The sequence below is a fragment of the Caretta caretta genome, chromosome 1, assembly GCF_965140235.1.
Source record: "Caretta caretta isolate rCarCar2 chromosome 1, rCarCar1.hap1, whole genome shotgun sequence".
NCBI lineage: Eukaryota > Metazoa > Chordata > Testudines > Cheloniidae > Caretta > Caretta caretta.
The window spans coordinates 7,207,265-7,221,272 of NC_134206.1; the positions used below are offsets into that span (position 1 = coordinate 7,207,265).

At 46.8% G+C, this 14,008-nt stretch overlaps 1 protein-coding gene across 1 annotated transcript; it reads left to right on the forward strand.

Moving 5' to 3' along the window:
* Positions 1-438: 438 nt before the first annotated feature.
* On the forward strand, positions 439-1,410 carry LOC125632970 (olfactory receptor 51G2-like). Its single transcript, XM_048841974.1, has one exon. It carries the CDS (start codon positions 439-441, stop codon positions 1,408-1,410), a length of 972 nt encoding a protein of 323 aa, XP_048697931.1.
* Positions 1,411-14,008: the final 12,598 nt, after the last annotated feature.

Genomic DNA, 14,008 nt, shown 5'->3' on the forward strand with positions numbered 1-14,008 from the left:
ATAGCAGCGAATCAGACCTTAACTTTCACCTTCTTCCGAGCCTTCAGCGTCATCTACACCAATTTGTACCTGCTTTCCAACAACACCTCAGTCTAGGTGGCAATTGTGGTAGAGATTCCCTAGTGCCTAAGAAATTCTATAAAGAGGCATCAGTGATACATGACAGTGTCCAAACATGGGGGTTTAGTGGTTGTTAAATGGATGTATATCCTGTAGCACAGTGTAATTACATGCAATTTTGTATCATTACATGATTGTAGGTTCAGTAGAGCATCTAGTCATATGGGGGGCTTTGCTAGTTATGTGGTCATATGTACTACAGAGCAGGTAATCAGATGGGCAGTTGTGGTTTTAGGGTACACTGTACAGAATCAAATGACATGGGCAGTTTGTTGTGGTTTTGTTTTTAACTCTAGGCTGTGCGACATCTGAGGTGGGATGGAGCAGCCCCAGCACACCATGCCACCTGTCAATTCCTCCTTCTATCAGCCTTCCACCTTCCTCCTGACGGGCTTTCCAGGTCTGGAAGCCAATCACCACTGGATCTCCATCCCTTTCTGCGTGTTCTACCTTATTGGGCTTTCAGGGAACTGCCTGATCCTGATCATCATCAAGAAGACCCAAAGTCTTCATAAGCCTATGTACTACTTCCTTTCGATGCTGGCTTTGATGGACCTGGGCTTGGCTTTGTGCACCCTTCCTACCACGCTGGGCATCTTTTGGTTTAAGATCAGAAAAATTGAGTTCAATGCCTGTCTCACCCAGATGTATTTTATCCATATACTGTCAGTGATGGAATCCTCGGTGTTCCTGGCCATGGCCTTCGATCGTTTCATTGCTATCTCCAACCCTCTGAGATATTCATCCATCTTGACCAAGTCAACCATCATAAAAATAGGGCTGGCAATTGTTTCAAGAGCTGTGATCTCCCTCTTCCCAATACCCTTTCTGCTCAAGAGGTTAACCTACTGTGGGAACAATGTGCTTTCCCACTCATTTTGCTTTCACCCTGATATCATGAAGCTGGCCTGCGCGGATATAAAAGTCAACATCCTGTATGGTTTAATTGTCATTCTTTCAACGGTGGGTGTGGATTGTGTGTTCATTGTGCTATCTTATGTTCTGATCATTAAGACTGTGGTCAGCCTCACAACCAAGGAAAAATGTCTCAAGGCTTTAAACACATGTGTCTCCCATATCTGTGCTGTCCTAATCTTCTTCATTCCAATGATTGGGCTGTCATTTCTCCATCGCTTTGGTAACAATGTTCCCCCTATGGTTAACATCGTGGTGGCCTATATCTACCTTATTGTGCCCCCTGTCTTAAATCCTATCATATACAGCATCAAATCCAAACAGATCCGCAGAGCCATGCTCAGAACACTGTGGTGGAAAAACGATTCAACGTGATGGACTTTCACCATCAGGCTTCCCAGAAAATTCAGGTGAATTGCTTCGTCATGTTAAATCAAAGGGTGCCCTGTGCTTAGCCAGAAGAAGAAAACTGCAATTCCACTTGGACGTTGTATCCCAGCTCAATGTTATGTTCTTCCATTTCCTCCTAGAATCACTCCCACTCCCCTGCCAACTTCATCAAACCAAAGGCCCTGATTGCCGGGGTCTGCAAGAAGGGTGGGATCCACCTATGAGGATGCAATTGCAAGATTTGGGCCCAAATCTATTATTTTTTAAAATGACGTAGGGCGGTGGAACGGGGAGCCACTAACATGTAGACCCTGAAAAAGCTAGTCACCTAATCAATCGGTGTAAACCTCCCTTCGCCCTGCTTGCCTAAGGTCCTCTCTTCCTGCCTCATGCTGTGCCCTATCTAATATGGTCTGTAAGTGCCTCGGGGCAGGGGCTGTGACCAAGCTTTCCAAAAGCGCCCGGTGATTCTGGGCGCTCCAATTACTGGGGGCTCAACTGGCGGCACTCAAAGGGGCCTGATTTTCAGAGGGAGGGGGTGCTGAGCACTTTCTGAAAATCAGCCCCTTTTAAGGTGTCTCAACTCAGGCACCCAACGTTTTCAAAAAGTTCGGCCCAGATCTTTAATTGTGTCTGTAAAGCACCCGGCTCATCTCTGGTGCTGTACACAGTGGTGCTTTTGCATCGGTTGTCGCTTTCAATGAGCCTCACTGGCTTGTTTTGCATGTTGTTCTGTCGGCTGTTCTGCACTGCACATAATCAATATGTGTTTTACAACATCGCGTCCACAGAAAGGGAGATTTAGCTATTTAAAGTGGTGATGAGAAATAAGGACGTCATTTTTCTGTGTGCTTGTAAGAGTTGGGATTATGCTAGGGTAGTACTGGCCTCCTGGTCAGAGCCAGTATTAGTATTAATATCAGACTGGAAACAAGGGGTACATTTTTAACAGTCAGAGTACTTAACCATTGGGACAATTTACCAAGGGTGGGAGCGGATTCTCCATCACAGGCAATTGTTAAATGAAGACAGGATGTTTTTTTTTCTAGAAGACCTGCTCTAGGAATTATTGTGGGGCAGGTCTCTGGCCTACGCTCTACAGGGGGTCAGACTAGATGATGACCATGCTCCCTTCTGGCCTTGGGATCTATGCATCCAGTAGACATCATGCATTCACCACTTGGCTATTGTTTTGGATTCTGGGTGCAGGTAGTGCCCCTAGTGGTTGAGAAGAGGAAGGACTCAGTTGCAGTGAGTCTTCCACTGAATGGGAAGAAACGGTCAATTTTCAACATGGCACCAGGCTGGCAGCAGGGGGTGGGCCAAGATTCAGTACCTGGGCTGATGTTTAATATAGTTATTGATGATCTAGCAAAGGGCTGGGGGTGGGGGTGGGGGGAGACTGAGGTGGTAAAATTTGCAGGTGGCACACAATTAAATTAGTGAAGAGTGAGGAGCTGCAGAACCCAAGAAAGGGCGAAGAAAAGGCAGCCCTATGGCATATGAAATTCAGGGTTGGCACATGCAAAGTAAAGTAACATTGGAAGGAATCATTTGAACTACTGTAAACATCTGGGTTCTAAATTAACATAACAGCTCAGCGTCTCTGAAAGTCAGCTTTCCCCATCCATCGTGGGCTGCTTTCCTAGAGAATGCTTCATTTTAAGAGCAAGCTCATCTGGGTGGACTAAATGACTCCAGCTGGGAAGTGTCAGTGTGCAGTATAAATATTCCCTGAAGCTGCAAACCCAGCCTTTAGTGATCCCCGCGTAGAGACTATAATGGGGTTTGCTTTCCTTGCAATGTGAAGAACACTCTTCTCCACCCCCACTCCAGTAAACAGGACATCACGGAATTAAGCGTTTGATCCTGTTCTATGGAAGTCAGTGGAAAAGTTGCCACGGCCTTCTATGGAAACAGGATGAAGCCAAAGGTTAGTCAGAAGGAGCTTTGCTTGTAACGGGCCTTCTCCTGCCTGATACTGAGCACTTGTAGCTCCCATTGGGGAGATCAGACCATTCAGAGTCTGGCCGCTCCTAGATCATGCTCCATCCCCCACCCTGGTTGGAATAAAGAAGGAAAAGAATGGTGTGGAGAAATCCTCCATGAACCTGAAAAGGTGAAAGAGAAAACTGGGTAGCACCTTCCTCCATGAATGGTCCCACTGACGTCAACGGGGCGTCTCATGGGAGTCAGTGTGTAAAAGGTCTCTGAACCTGGCCCTGGAATGAAGTCCATTTTAGGTCTCACAGTGCCAATCTCATTTATCTGGGAACCAACTAGATACTGTTGTAGGAGCAGCAGCGGTCTGTATGCTCTGTATGACTATGCTATGTATAACCTCTATGCTCAAAAGGTCTGGTACACCCCACCCCCCTTTGGTCTCCTCTCCCTCTTTGAATACCTGTGAAGTGGCTTTCCCCCTCCCGCTCCCTCCTGGAATGCTTGTGGGATGAATGGGCTGCTTCAGAAGAGCTCCAAGGTAGACAAGGTGTCTGGGACTCTGATTGGACAGCAATCACACACCCAATGCATGGACACTGCCTGAGGTGGAGTGTGACCAACCAGATGCAGCCAAGTCATCTCTAGTCACAGGCCATGAGGAGCAGGTCCTTAAAAGGGGACAGGGCCTTGCGCTCAGGAGTGCACTCACAAGCTTGTACTTCCCAAAAAGGCCCTTTGCCCGGACCGCCTGACCAGGGGTTCGCTGAGTTGCATTCCATCGTGCCTCAGGAAGACTTACCTCCATCACACCATCCATTGCTGCGCTGTGGGACACTTACCTTGAAGGATCCTGACATCTCCAGTGCCGGACCTGTCCTGGGAGAATGAGTATGTGAGTGTGACCCGATCTCCCCCCCCCCCCTTTTCTTCTTTGGAGCTGTCATAAATATAAAGGGAAAGGTAACCACATTTCTGTATACAGTGCTATAAAATCCCTCCTGGCCAGAGGCAAAATCCTTTCACCTGTAAAGGGTTAAGAAGCTAAGGTAGCCTGGCTGGCACCTGACCCAAAATGACCAATGTGGGGACAAGATACTTTCAAATCTGGAGGGAGGGGAAAGGCTTTTGTCTGTCTGTGTGATACCTTTGCCGGGCACAGATCAAGGATGCAAGCCCTCGAACTCCTGTAAAGTTAGTAGTAATCTAGCTAGAAAATGCATTAGGTTTTCTTTGGTTTTGGCTTGTGAAATTCGCTGTGCTGGAGGGAATGTGTATTCCTGTTTTTGTGGTTTTTTGTAACTTAAGGGTTTGCCGAGAGGGATTCTCTATGTTTTGAATCTGACTGTCTGTAAGGTTATCTTCCATTCTGATCTTACAGAGTTGTTCTCTTATCTTTTTTTGTTCTTCTAATAAAGTTCTGTTTTTTAAGAATCTGATTGGATTTTTTGGGTCTTAAAAATCCAATGCTGGTTTGTGCTCATCTTGTTTATTCTCAAGCCTCCCCAGGAAAGGGGGTGTAAGGGCTTGGGGGGATATTTTGGGGAAATAGGAACTCCAAATGGTCCTTTCTCTGATTGTTTGTTAAATCGCTTGGTAGTAGCAGCATTTACCTAATCCAAGGGCAAAGACTTTGTGCCTTGGGGAACTTTTAACCTAAACTGGTAGAAATAAGCTTAGGGGGTCTTTCATGCAGGTCCCCACATCTGTACCCTAGAATTCAGAGTGGGGAAGGAACCCTGACAGGAGCTTAGATATCAGTGTAATAAACGTTCTGCTTTCTGCCAAATTCTGGTGGGTCATTAATTATCCCTAAGCTTACGAGCTGGCCCAATTTCGGGTAACAGATACTACAAGAAAGTTGAGGACACCCAGACACATTTTAGTGGGAGATAAGTTTGCCCAGCATCTCTCAGAATCACTTCCAGTGTTTGTGTATCCAAGACAGAGCTAATATATGGGAGCAAGCAGCCCGAGGCTTGTATAGATTACTCCACAAGAATGTAGACTCCACACAGCAGAGACTAGACACGGGTTCTGTTCTGGGAGACGGCACAGTTCTGTGGTGAAACCCCTGCAGGCTGGAGTCTCCGTCCTGGAGGTGTTCATGCTCAGAGAGTTCCAGGACTGTCCTCGGGCATTCAGACGATCAAGGTCCGGGCAGGTGCATGCAATGATGGGGGAATAAGTAGGAACTGTAGGTTTGTTGCAGTAGCACGTCTGAAAACACACGTTGGGCTCCACGCACACAGCTCAGCTCCTCTGAGCCAGCCATCGTATTCTAAACCCCTGTTCTGGTCTTTTGCAGCTGGCAGTTGCTCAGCGCCTCAGAAAGCCTCACAGCTTAGCTTTCGGAGCTTAAATATAGATTTAGGTGCCTAGTATTCGCAAATGTTGGCCGTGGCTCCAAGCTACTAGATGACCTTTAGCTGACACTGATGATTGCGGGTCAATATCTGCAGCGCAGCCAAAAGAGATCATCACGCCCTTTAAGGCAACGGCATCCCAGCTTCCATTCTGTAATGCCCCAGCTCATGCCTGCTTGCTCTGCACCATTTCATCACCTACCATGTTTATCGCTGGCTTTTTTTCCCACAAGGAATTGGAGCGGGGGTAACAGCTGAAATCGCACCTTAGATTACAGCATACACGTACCCCAAGGAACTTGCATAAGGTCACAGAGAAAGTCTGGGGGGAGGGGGGGAACAAGGACTTGAACCTGGGTGTCTGGAGTCCTAGTCCAGTGCCCTACCACAGACTAGCCTCTCTCTCAAAGCGAATTCTTCCATCAATCTAGCTAGTGCCTAGCAGTCCCTTTGGTGTAGGAGCAGCCTGGCCCTTGTGCAGGGGGCAGTAGGGGTAAGCAAGGATACTTGCATGCCAGAACCAGGCCCGGGCAGGCCCCTACTACATATGGGTGCCAGCTCTCAGGTTCCTCAGTTACCATTCCTGCTAGCAAGGCTCTCCATCTCTCTCTCTCACCAACAGGCAGTTTTATCAAAGCTAAATTGCACCTAATTCCTTGGCCTCCTGGTGGTCAATCAAGAGCCCCTAGGGGATCTACCAGCTTTCCACCGCCTGCTTCTGGATGGGAGGTAGGGCGGGTGAGCAGGGAATTAACTCTTTCCCTGCTGGACGGAGCAGACGTTTCTGCAGTCCGGTCACAAATTGACCAGGACATATCGATACCGGACCAGATGGTCAGCTCTCCCCGTTTATAGTAGCCGAAGAGCTGACCCAGGAGTCAGGACAAAGAAGGGTTAATATAAAGTGACTGGCCGGCAGTTGCCTCGAGCACCCATTTCTGTTTAGAAGTCATTTGAGAGGCCTCAGTGCTAATGCTGTGACCCCAGTGGGCTTTCCAGAAGGCATAATATAAGCCGCCCTCCCTGACAAGTCTTAGGTGCTGCAGGCGGGCAGGCGAGAGCTGTGCGTGGCTTTTCTTGGATGGTGAAGAAATCCTCCTTGCTTGTTTCATTCTGGTGAGTCAGAGGCTTCGTGTGAGCCTGGTTCCATAATTAGAAGATCAGGGTCACTGCTTGCAAGAGAATTCGGGCTGCTGCTTGTAGCGATCATCCGGCTGCAGGGATCAAACCACACTTTGCCAAAGTCTGGGTTTGTGCTGCTTGCATGTGCTTTGCCCTTGATGCCGTTGATTCCTGAGGCTTTTGGCTGGAAGACTCAAGTTAGAAATACAAAAGTGATTGCTTTGAAAGACAGGGACCCATTCTGAGTCTCTGTTATGGCTATGCTTAAGCAAGACCTGATTTTTAAACCGTGCTCAGCACCCATGATCAGAAAATTAAACCCTTTTAACCTGTCCCAATTTGGGTCCCCAAAATTACTTGTCACAGTTGAAAATCTTGCCCTGCATATACGTGGTCCAAATAGGGTCGCCAGATGTCCTGAGTTTATAGGGGCAGTCCCAATATTCGGGGCTTTTTTTTATATAGCCACCTATAACCCCTCTGTCCGTCCCACCCCCAAATTTTCACACTTTCTAGATGGTCGCCCTAGGTCCAAAGAACCGGAGTGAACTACAGCTAGGAAAAGATCCCCTGCTCGTTTCACCTGTTTCTCTGCCAGTCACCCTGTCTTACAGTGTTTTAAAAGGATGGGGCTACTTGTCCAATAGGAGTCTCACAATGTGATCACACCCTACTTATATTTTAAAACAATTAGAAGGCGAAACTGACTGATTCTGTTAGTTGCTATTAATAATTCAGGAGGCTTGTCCCTTTTACCTAATCATTAATGCAAGTGGGTTATTGAAATGCTCAGCAGTAGATTTTTGGCCAACTGTATATTACGCTCCCATTTATAACGGGTTAGTAAATGATTAATAGCTAGTGTAATGTTACACACTCAAGTAGTATGTGTTATAGGTTATTATAAGCACATCGGTAGAAGGTATCATAAAAGGCTTTAAGCCGTAGTTACAAACAACAAATTAACCCATCAGACTCTATAACAATTGGCCAATCATTTATCAAAACATCTGTTAATCATTCATGAACCCTCCATAATGTATTTGCAAAAGGAGCGTTAATACAAAGTGGGAACCTGTTGCTAGAGATTGTGGCAAGTGAAAGGCTGATCCAGGGATGTGGCATGCTCGGAACGTCAGAGTGTTTAAAAAATATATAAGAGAGAAGATGGAATGAGGGTGTGTCTGTCTCAAGGCCTATGTCCAATGGAGCTCGGAAGTGAGCTGAGGCCTCTCTGGCATTCACAGGAAAGCCCGACCTTGAGTGAAATAATGATCATGGTTTAGCTCTGATCCAAAGCCCATGGAGGGGACAATGGAATGCCTCCAGCTGACAGCAGCGAGCCTTGGATCAGCTCCATAGAGCCACCGGTGCTCAGTCCGCTTTCATTAGCGATGGGCCTGAACCGAAACTGCAGATGGGAACGCCACCAAATCTGGGGGAGACCAGGGCCCAGATGCAGCTCAGGGCCGTTTCGGCTGTGCTGAGCTATCAGGGCTCATGTAGCAGCTCACCCAGTGCTCCGTCCCCTCTTTTGTGCCTGGCCCTGCGGAGACCGACTTGTACAGTAACTCACACAGTGCATGGATTGAGGAAACTAGCTAATCACACAGCTGCAGCCCTCTAAGCCCAGGCAAGACACTACAAATCCAGGAAGCAAAACCCCAGCAATAGGACAGAGGGGAGTTTGAGCCAAAAATAATCTCTCTCTCTTTCTCTCTGCTACAAATATTTCAGCACACTTTTTCTCTAATTACATTTGTTGATTTACTAAACAATATTGTATTAATATTCTGCAAACCCCTCTTACCGGTTGTCACAGCCCCACAGGATCAGTGCTATGCCCCCAGCTTTGGGACGGTCTCTTGGAGGAACCCCTCGGTCTGCCAGACCCGGTAGGGGTCTCACTCTGCCTCTGGGGTAGGTTCCACGCGGCCTCACCACCTCCCATGACTGAACCTCTGGGGCTCCAGCCCTCCTGCTTCACACCGTGAGCTCTGTTCAGTGAGGCCAGCTGAGCTAGACTCCTGGTGGACACTTGTCCATTCCTGGTGAAGACTTAACACACTTCATTAACGACTGGCAATATGTGAGTATTTTATTATCATCCAGCTGCAGGTCTTTCAGGTGTGGTGGCACAGGGGGAGCAGCAGGAAGTCTCATTCGTCTTCCCATGAGGATTTCATGGGGGCTGAGTCCGGTCTTTCAATTTACAGTGGATTTTATGCTCATAAGAGCAGGTGGCAGGGCATCGGGTCAATTCAAATTGGTTTTCGCAGGATGCCATTTTGGCGCTCCACTGTCCCGGCAAACTGCGGGTGGTGAGGCAGTGGAGATTGCGCTTGATCTGTAAAGCTACACATAACTTGTTATAATTTATCCAGTCCATGATCACCGATGCTATGCCCAGGTATGCCGAATCGTGGTACAAAATTCTTAAACAGAAGTTTTACAACAGTTTTTGGCATCTGCCTTTTTACAGGGAAAAGCCTCAACCCAGTTGGAAAATACATTAACTAAAACTAACACACTCATAATTACAACATTTAGACATTTAAACAAAATTAATTTGAATATTTACAAAAGGTTCCCAGGAAGGGGGATGTGCTGCCTGCCTAACCTTGACAGCTTTTCCAACATTATGCTGCTGGCAGATTACACACTGCTGGCAGCATTGCTTAAAATATTACTTTTTGTTACAAATATCCTTGCTGATTGCAGGCAAAACTGAGGAGTCACTCCCCATATTTTCCTGTATTTGTTTTATAGGCAGGTCAGGTTTTAATGGCTTTTATTTTTATTTAGGTGATTTGAATCAACACAGACATTTTTGGCTTGCTTTTGGATTCTAAGTTGCCAGCCGACTCCGTCTTAAAAGGACACAATTAACTTTTAACCTTTAACTCCTGCTTTTAAACACACATTGATTTGAAAAGGAAAACACAATCAGTTTGGGCTTCCACTTTGGCAAAGTGACCGTTGATTACACAGAGCCACCTTAAGATTTAGTGCGGGGCACTGACTACAGTTTCTGTCTGCTATTTGTTACCAAAACAGATTTGAAATCTTTTTTTTTTATTCTCCTGGCTTTGACTGCCCTGCTGCAGCTCCAATTCTGGTTTTTATTAAAAAAACATTTTAAATCTTGTAAAGCATTTAGTTACCTTCAGGATTAAATGCTGAATACCAAACTTAAACTACACAAATTTCTTTTGTCTGGCAAAAGTATTTGTTCGGTTTTACAACCTGAAAACACCAATTTATCTCAAACTTATAAAACAAAGACTGTACACACCAGGAGTGTTTTTTGAGCAAATTTGACTAACTTGTTTATAGTCAAATGATTTTACTTAAATAACCTCTTGCCTGGATTATTTACAGACAGTTTGTTTAATTTCTTCCAGTAACTACAGAGTTAACTTCTACTCGTTTTTTTTAACTTCCTCAAACTGCTGCTGTCTGCTTGTTTGGCCCTGATCCTTTTTTCTTTCTGCATTATTTTGTTTTCTCCTGGGCAAAGGCATTGCTCTACGACCAATTGAGCAAGGAGGGGGGCTTTTTGACTAATCCCCCTTTTATTTATTTATTCACACCTAGTGACATACACACCCATTTATTTTTTACATCGAGATGCATTTTATTTAACAATAGCCTTCATTTGTCATGTCCAGGCTTAATACAACCTCTCCCTTATTTGAGGCGGTACCAACCCCTCAGCACCAGTGCAGTGTAGGAAAGGACAGTAGCAGGGCTAGGGACAACGGGAAAGGGAGGGAGAACAGCAGCATTAACAACACGAGAAAATGGGGGAGTTACACTCACTGACCGTAGGAATAGTAACTCCCTGCTGAATCAAGGAGGTGACTACAGGGCAGATACCTTTCTTGGCCTATTTTGAGAGAGGATTTAAACGAGCTCAGAGCTCCAGTATGAAACTGCAGAAAAACCTGAGTGTCTCTGGATTAAGTTTAGAAGTGTGTGCAACAAGAGTGATGTAGTGGTGGGAGTCTGCTATAGACCACCGGACCAGGGGGATGAGGTAGATGAGGCTTTCTTCCGGCAGCTCACGGAAGCTACTAGATCGCATGCCCTGATTCTCATGGGTGACTTTAATTTTCCTGATATCTGCTGGGAGAGCAATACAGCGGTGCATAGACAATCCAGGAAGTTTTTGGAAAGCGTAGGGGACAATTTCCTGGCGCAAGTGCTAGAGGAGCCAACTAGGGGGGGCACTTTTCTTGACCTGCTGCTCACAAACCGGGTAGAATTAGTGGGGGAAGCAAAAGTGGATGGGAATCTGGGAGGCAGTGACCATGAGTTGGTTGAGTTCAGGATCCTGACGCAGGGAAGAAAGGTAAGCAGCAGGATACGGACCCTGGACTTCAGGAAAGCAGACTTCGACTCCCTCAGGGAACGGATGGCCAGGATCCCCTGGGGGACTAACTTGAAGGGGAAAGGAGTCCAGGAGAGCTGGCTGTATTTCAAGGAATCTCTGTTGAGGTTACAGGGACAAACCATCCCGATGAGTCGAAAGAATAGTAAATATGGCAGGCGACCAGCTTGGCTTAATGGTGAAATCCTAGCGGATCTTAAACATAAAAAAGAAGCTTACAAGAAGTGGAAGGTTGGACATATGACCAGGGAAGTGTATAAAAATATTGCTCGGGCATGTAGGAATGATATCAGGAGGGCCAAATCGCACCTGGAGCTGCAGCTAGCGAGAGATGTCAAGAGTAACAAGAAGGGTTTCTTCAGGTATGTTGGCAACAAGAAGAAAGCCAAGGAAAGTGTGGGCCCCTTACTGAATGAGGGAGGCAACCTAGTGACAGAGGATGTGGAAAAAGCTAATGTACTCAATGCTTTTTTTGCCTCTGTTTTCACTAACAAGGTCAGCTCCCAGACTGCTGCGCTGGGCATCGCAAAATGGGGAAAAGATGGTCAGCCCTCTGTGGAGATAGAGGTGGTTAGGGACTATTTAGAAAAGCTGGACGTGCACAAGTCCATGGGGCTGGACGAGTTGCATCTGAGAGTGCTGAAGGAATTGGCGGCTGTGATTGCAGAGCCATTGGCCATTATCTTTGAAAACTCGTGGCGAACCGGGGAAGTCCCGGATGACTGGAAAAAGGCTAATGTAGTGCCAATCTTTAAAAAAGGGAAGAAGGAGGATCCTGGGAACTACAGGCCAGTCAGCCTCACCTCAGTCCCTGGAAAAATCATGGAGCAGGTCCTCAAAGAATCAATCCTGAAGCACTTGCATGAGAGGAAAGTGATCAGGAACAGCCAGCATGGATTCACCAAGGGAAGGTCATGCCTGACTAATCTAATCGCCTTTTATGATGAGATTACTGGTTCTGTGGATGAAGGGAAAGCAGTGGATGTATTGTTTCTTGACTTTAGCAAAGCTTTTGACACGGTCTCCCACAGTATTCTTGTCAGCAAGTTAAGGAAGTATGGGCTGGAAGAATGCACTATAAGGTGGGTAGAAAGCTGGCTAGATTGTCAGGCTCAACGGGTAGTGATCAATGGCTCCATGTCTAGTTGGCAGCCGGTATCAAGTGGAGTGCCCCAAGGGTCGGTCCTGGGGCCGGTTTTGTTCAATATCTTCATAAATGATCTGGAGGATGGTGTGGATTGCACTCTCAGCAAATTTGCGGATGATACTAAACTGGGAGGAGTGGTAGATACGCTGGAGGGGAGGGATAGGATACAGAAGGACCTAGACAAATTGGAGGATTGGGCCAAAAGAAATCTGATGAGGTTCAATAAGGATAAGTGCAGGGTCCTGCACTTAGGATGGAAGAACCCAATGCACAGCTACAGACTAGGGACCGAATGGCTAGGCAGCAGTTCTGCGGAAAAGGACCTAGGGGTGACAGTGGACGAGAAGCTGGATATGAGTCAGCAGTGTGCCCTTGTTGCCAAGAAGGCCAATGGCATTTTGGGATGTATAAGTAGGGGCATAGCGAGCAGATCGAGGGACGTGATCGTTCCCCTCTATTCGACATTGGTGAGGCCTCATCTGGAGTACTGTGTCCAGTTTTGGGCCCCACACTTCAAGAGGGATGTGGATAAATTGGAGAGAGTCCAGCGAAGGGCAACAAAAATGGTTAGGGGTCTGGAACACATGAGTTATGAGGAGAGGCTGAGGGAGCTGGGATTGTTTAGCCTGCAGAAGAGAAGAATGAGGGGGGATTTGATAGCTGCTTTCAACTACCTGAAAGGGGGTTCCAAAGAGGATGGCTCTAGACTGTTCTCAATGGTAGCAGATGACAGAACGAGGAGTAATGGTGTCAAGTTGCAGTGGGGGAGGTTTAGATTGGATATTAGGAAAAACTTTTTCACTAAGAGGGTGGTGAAACACTGGAATGCGTTACCTAGGGAGGTGTTAGAATCTCCTTCCTTAGAGGTTTTTAAGGTCAGGCTTGACAAAGCCCTGGCTGGGATTATTTAATTGGGAATTGGTCCTGTTTCGAGCAGGGGGTTGGACTAGATGACCTTCTGGGGTCCCTTCCAACCCTGATATTCTATGATTCTATGATTCTATGAATTTTAGGAAAGGGTCTTGCTGGGTTCAGGCAGAATTTTAGCCGGTTGGGCAGACCCAATGTGCCCAACCTGGTCGGCATGATTAGCCCACAAGGAGAGAGGGACCTTAGCCAGCAGTTCCTGTTGCAACAAGGAAGGACTGCAGTTGGTCTCCTCTTTTGGAGCGTCCGCATACAAAACTGCCAGGACCTCACTGTGAGCAGGACCAGGCACATCCAGATACACACCATCTCGGGTACAATAGATTGTACAATTTAATTTACACAGCAAATCCTTTTCCAAAAAGTTAACAGGTGAACAAGGGCTTAGGAGGAAAGCATGATGGTTCAACAAGGACAAGTGCAGAGTCCTGCACTTAGGACGGAAGAATCCCATGCACTGCTACAGACTAGGGACAGAATGGCTCGGCAGCAGTTCTGCAGAAAAGGACCTAGGGGTTACAGTGGATGAGAAGTTGGATATGAGTCAGCAGTGTGCCCTAGTTACCAAGAAGGCCAATGGCATTTTGGGATGTATAACTAGGGGCATTGCCAGCAGATCGAGGGACGTGATCATTCCCCTCTATTCGACATTGGTGAGGCCTCATCTGGAGTACTGTGTCCAGTTTT

Coding starts and splice junctions, on each gene's coding strand:
- LOC125632970 (XM_048841974.1), top strand. CDS start 439: ATGGAGCAGCCCCAGCACACCATGCCACCTGTCAATTCCTCCTTCTAT.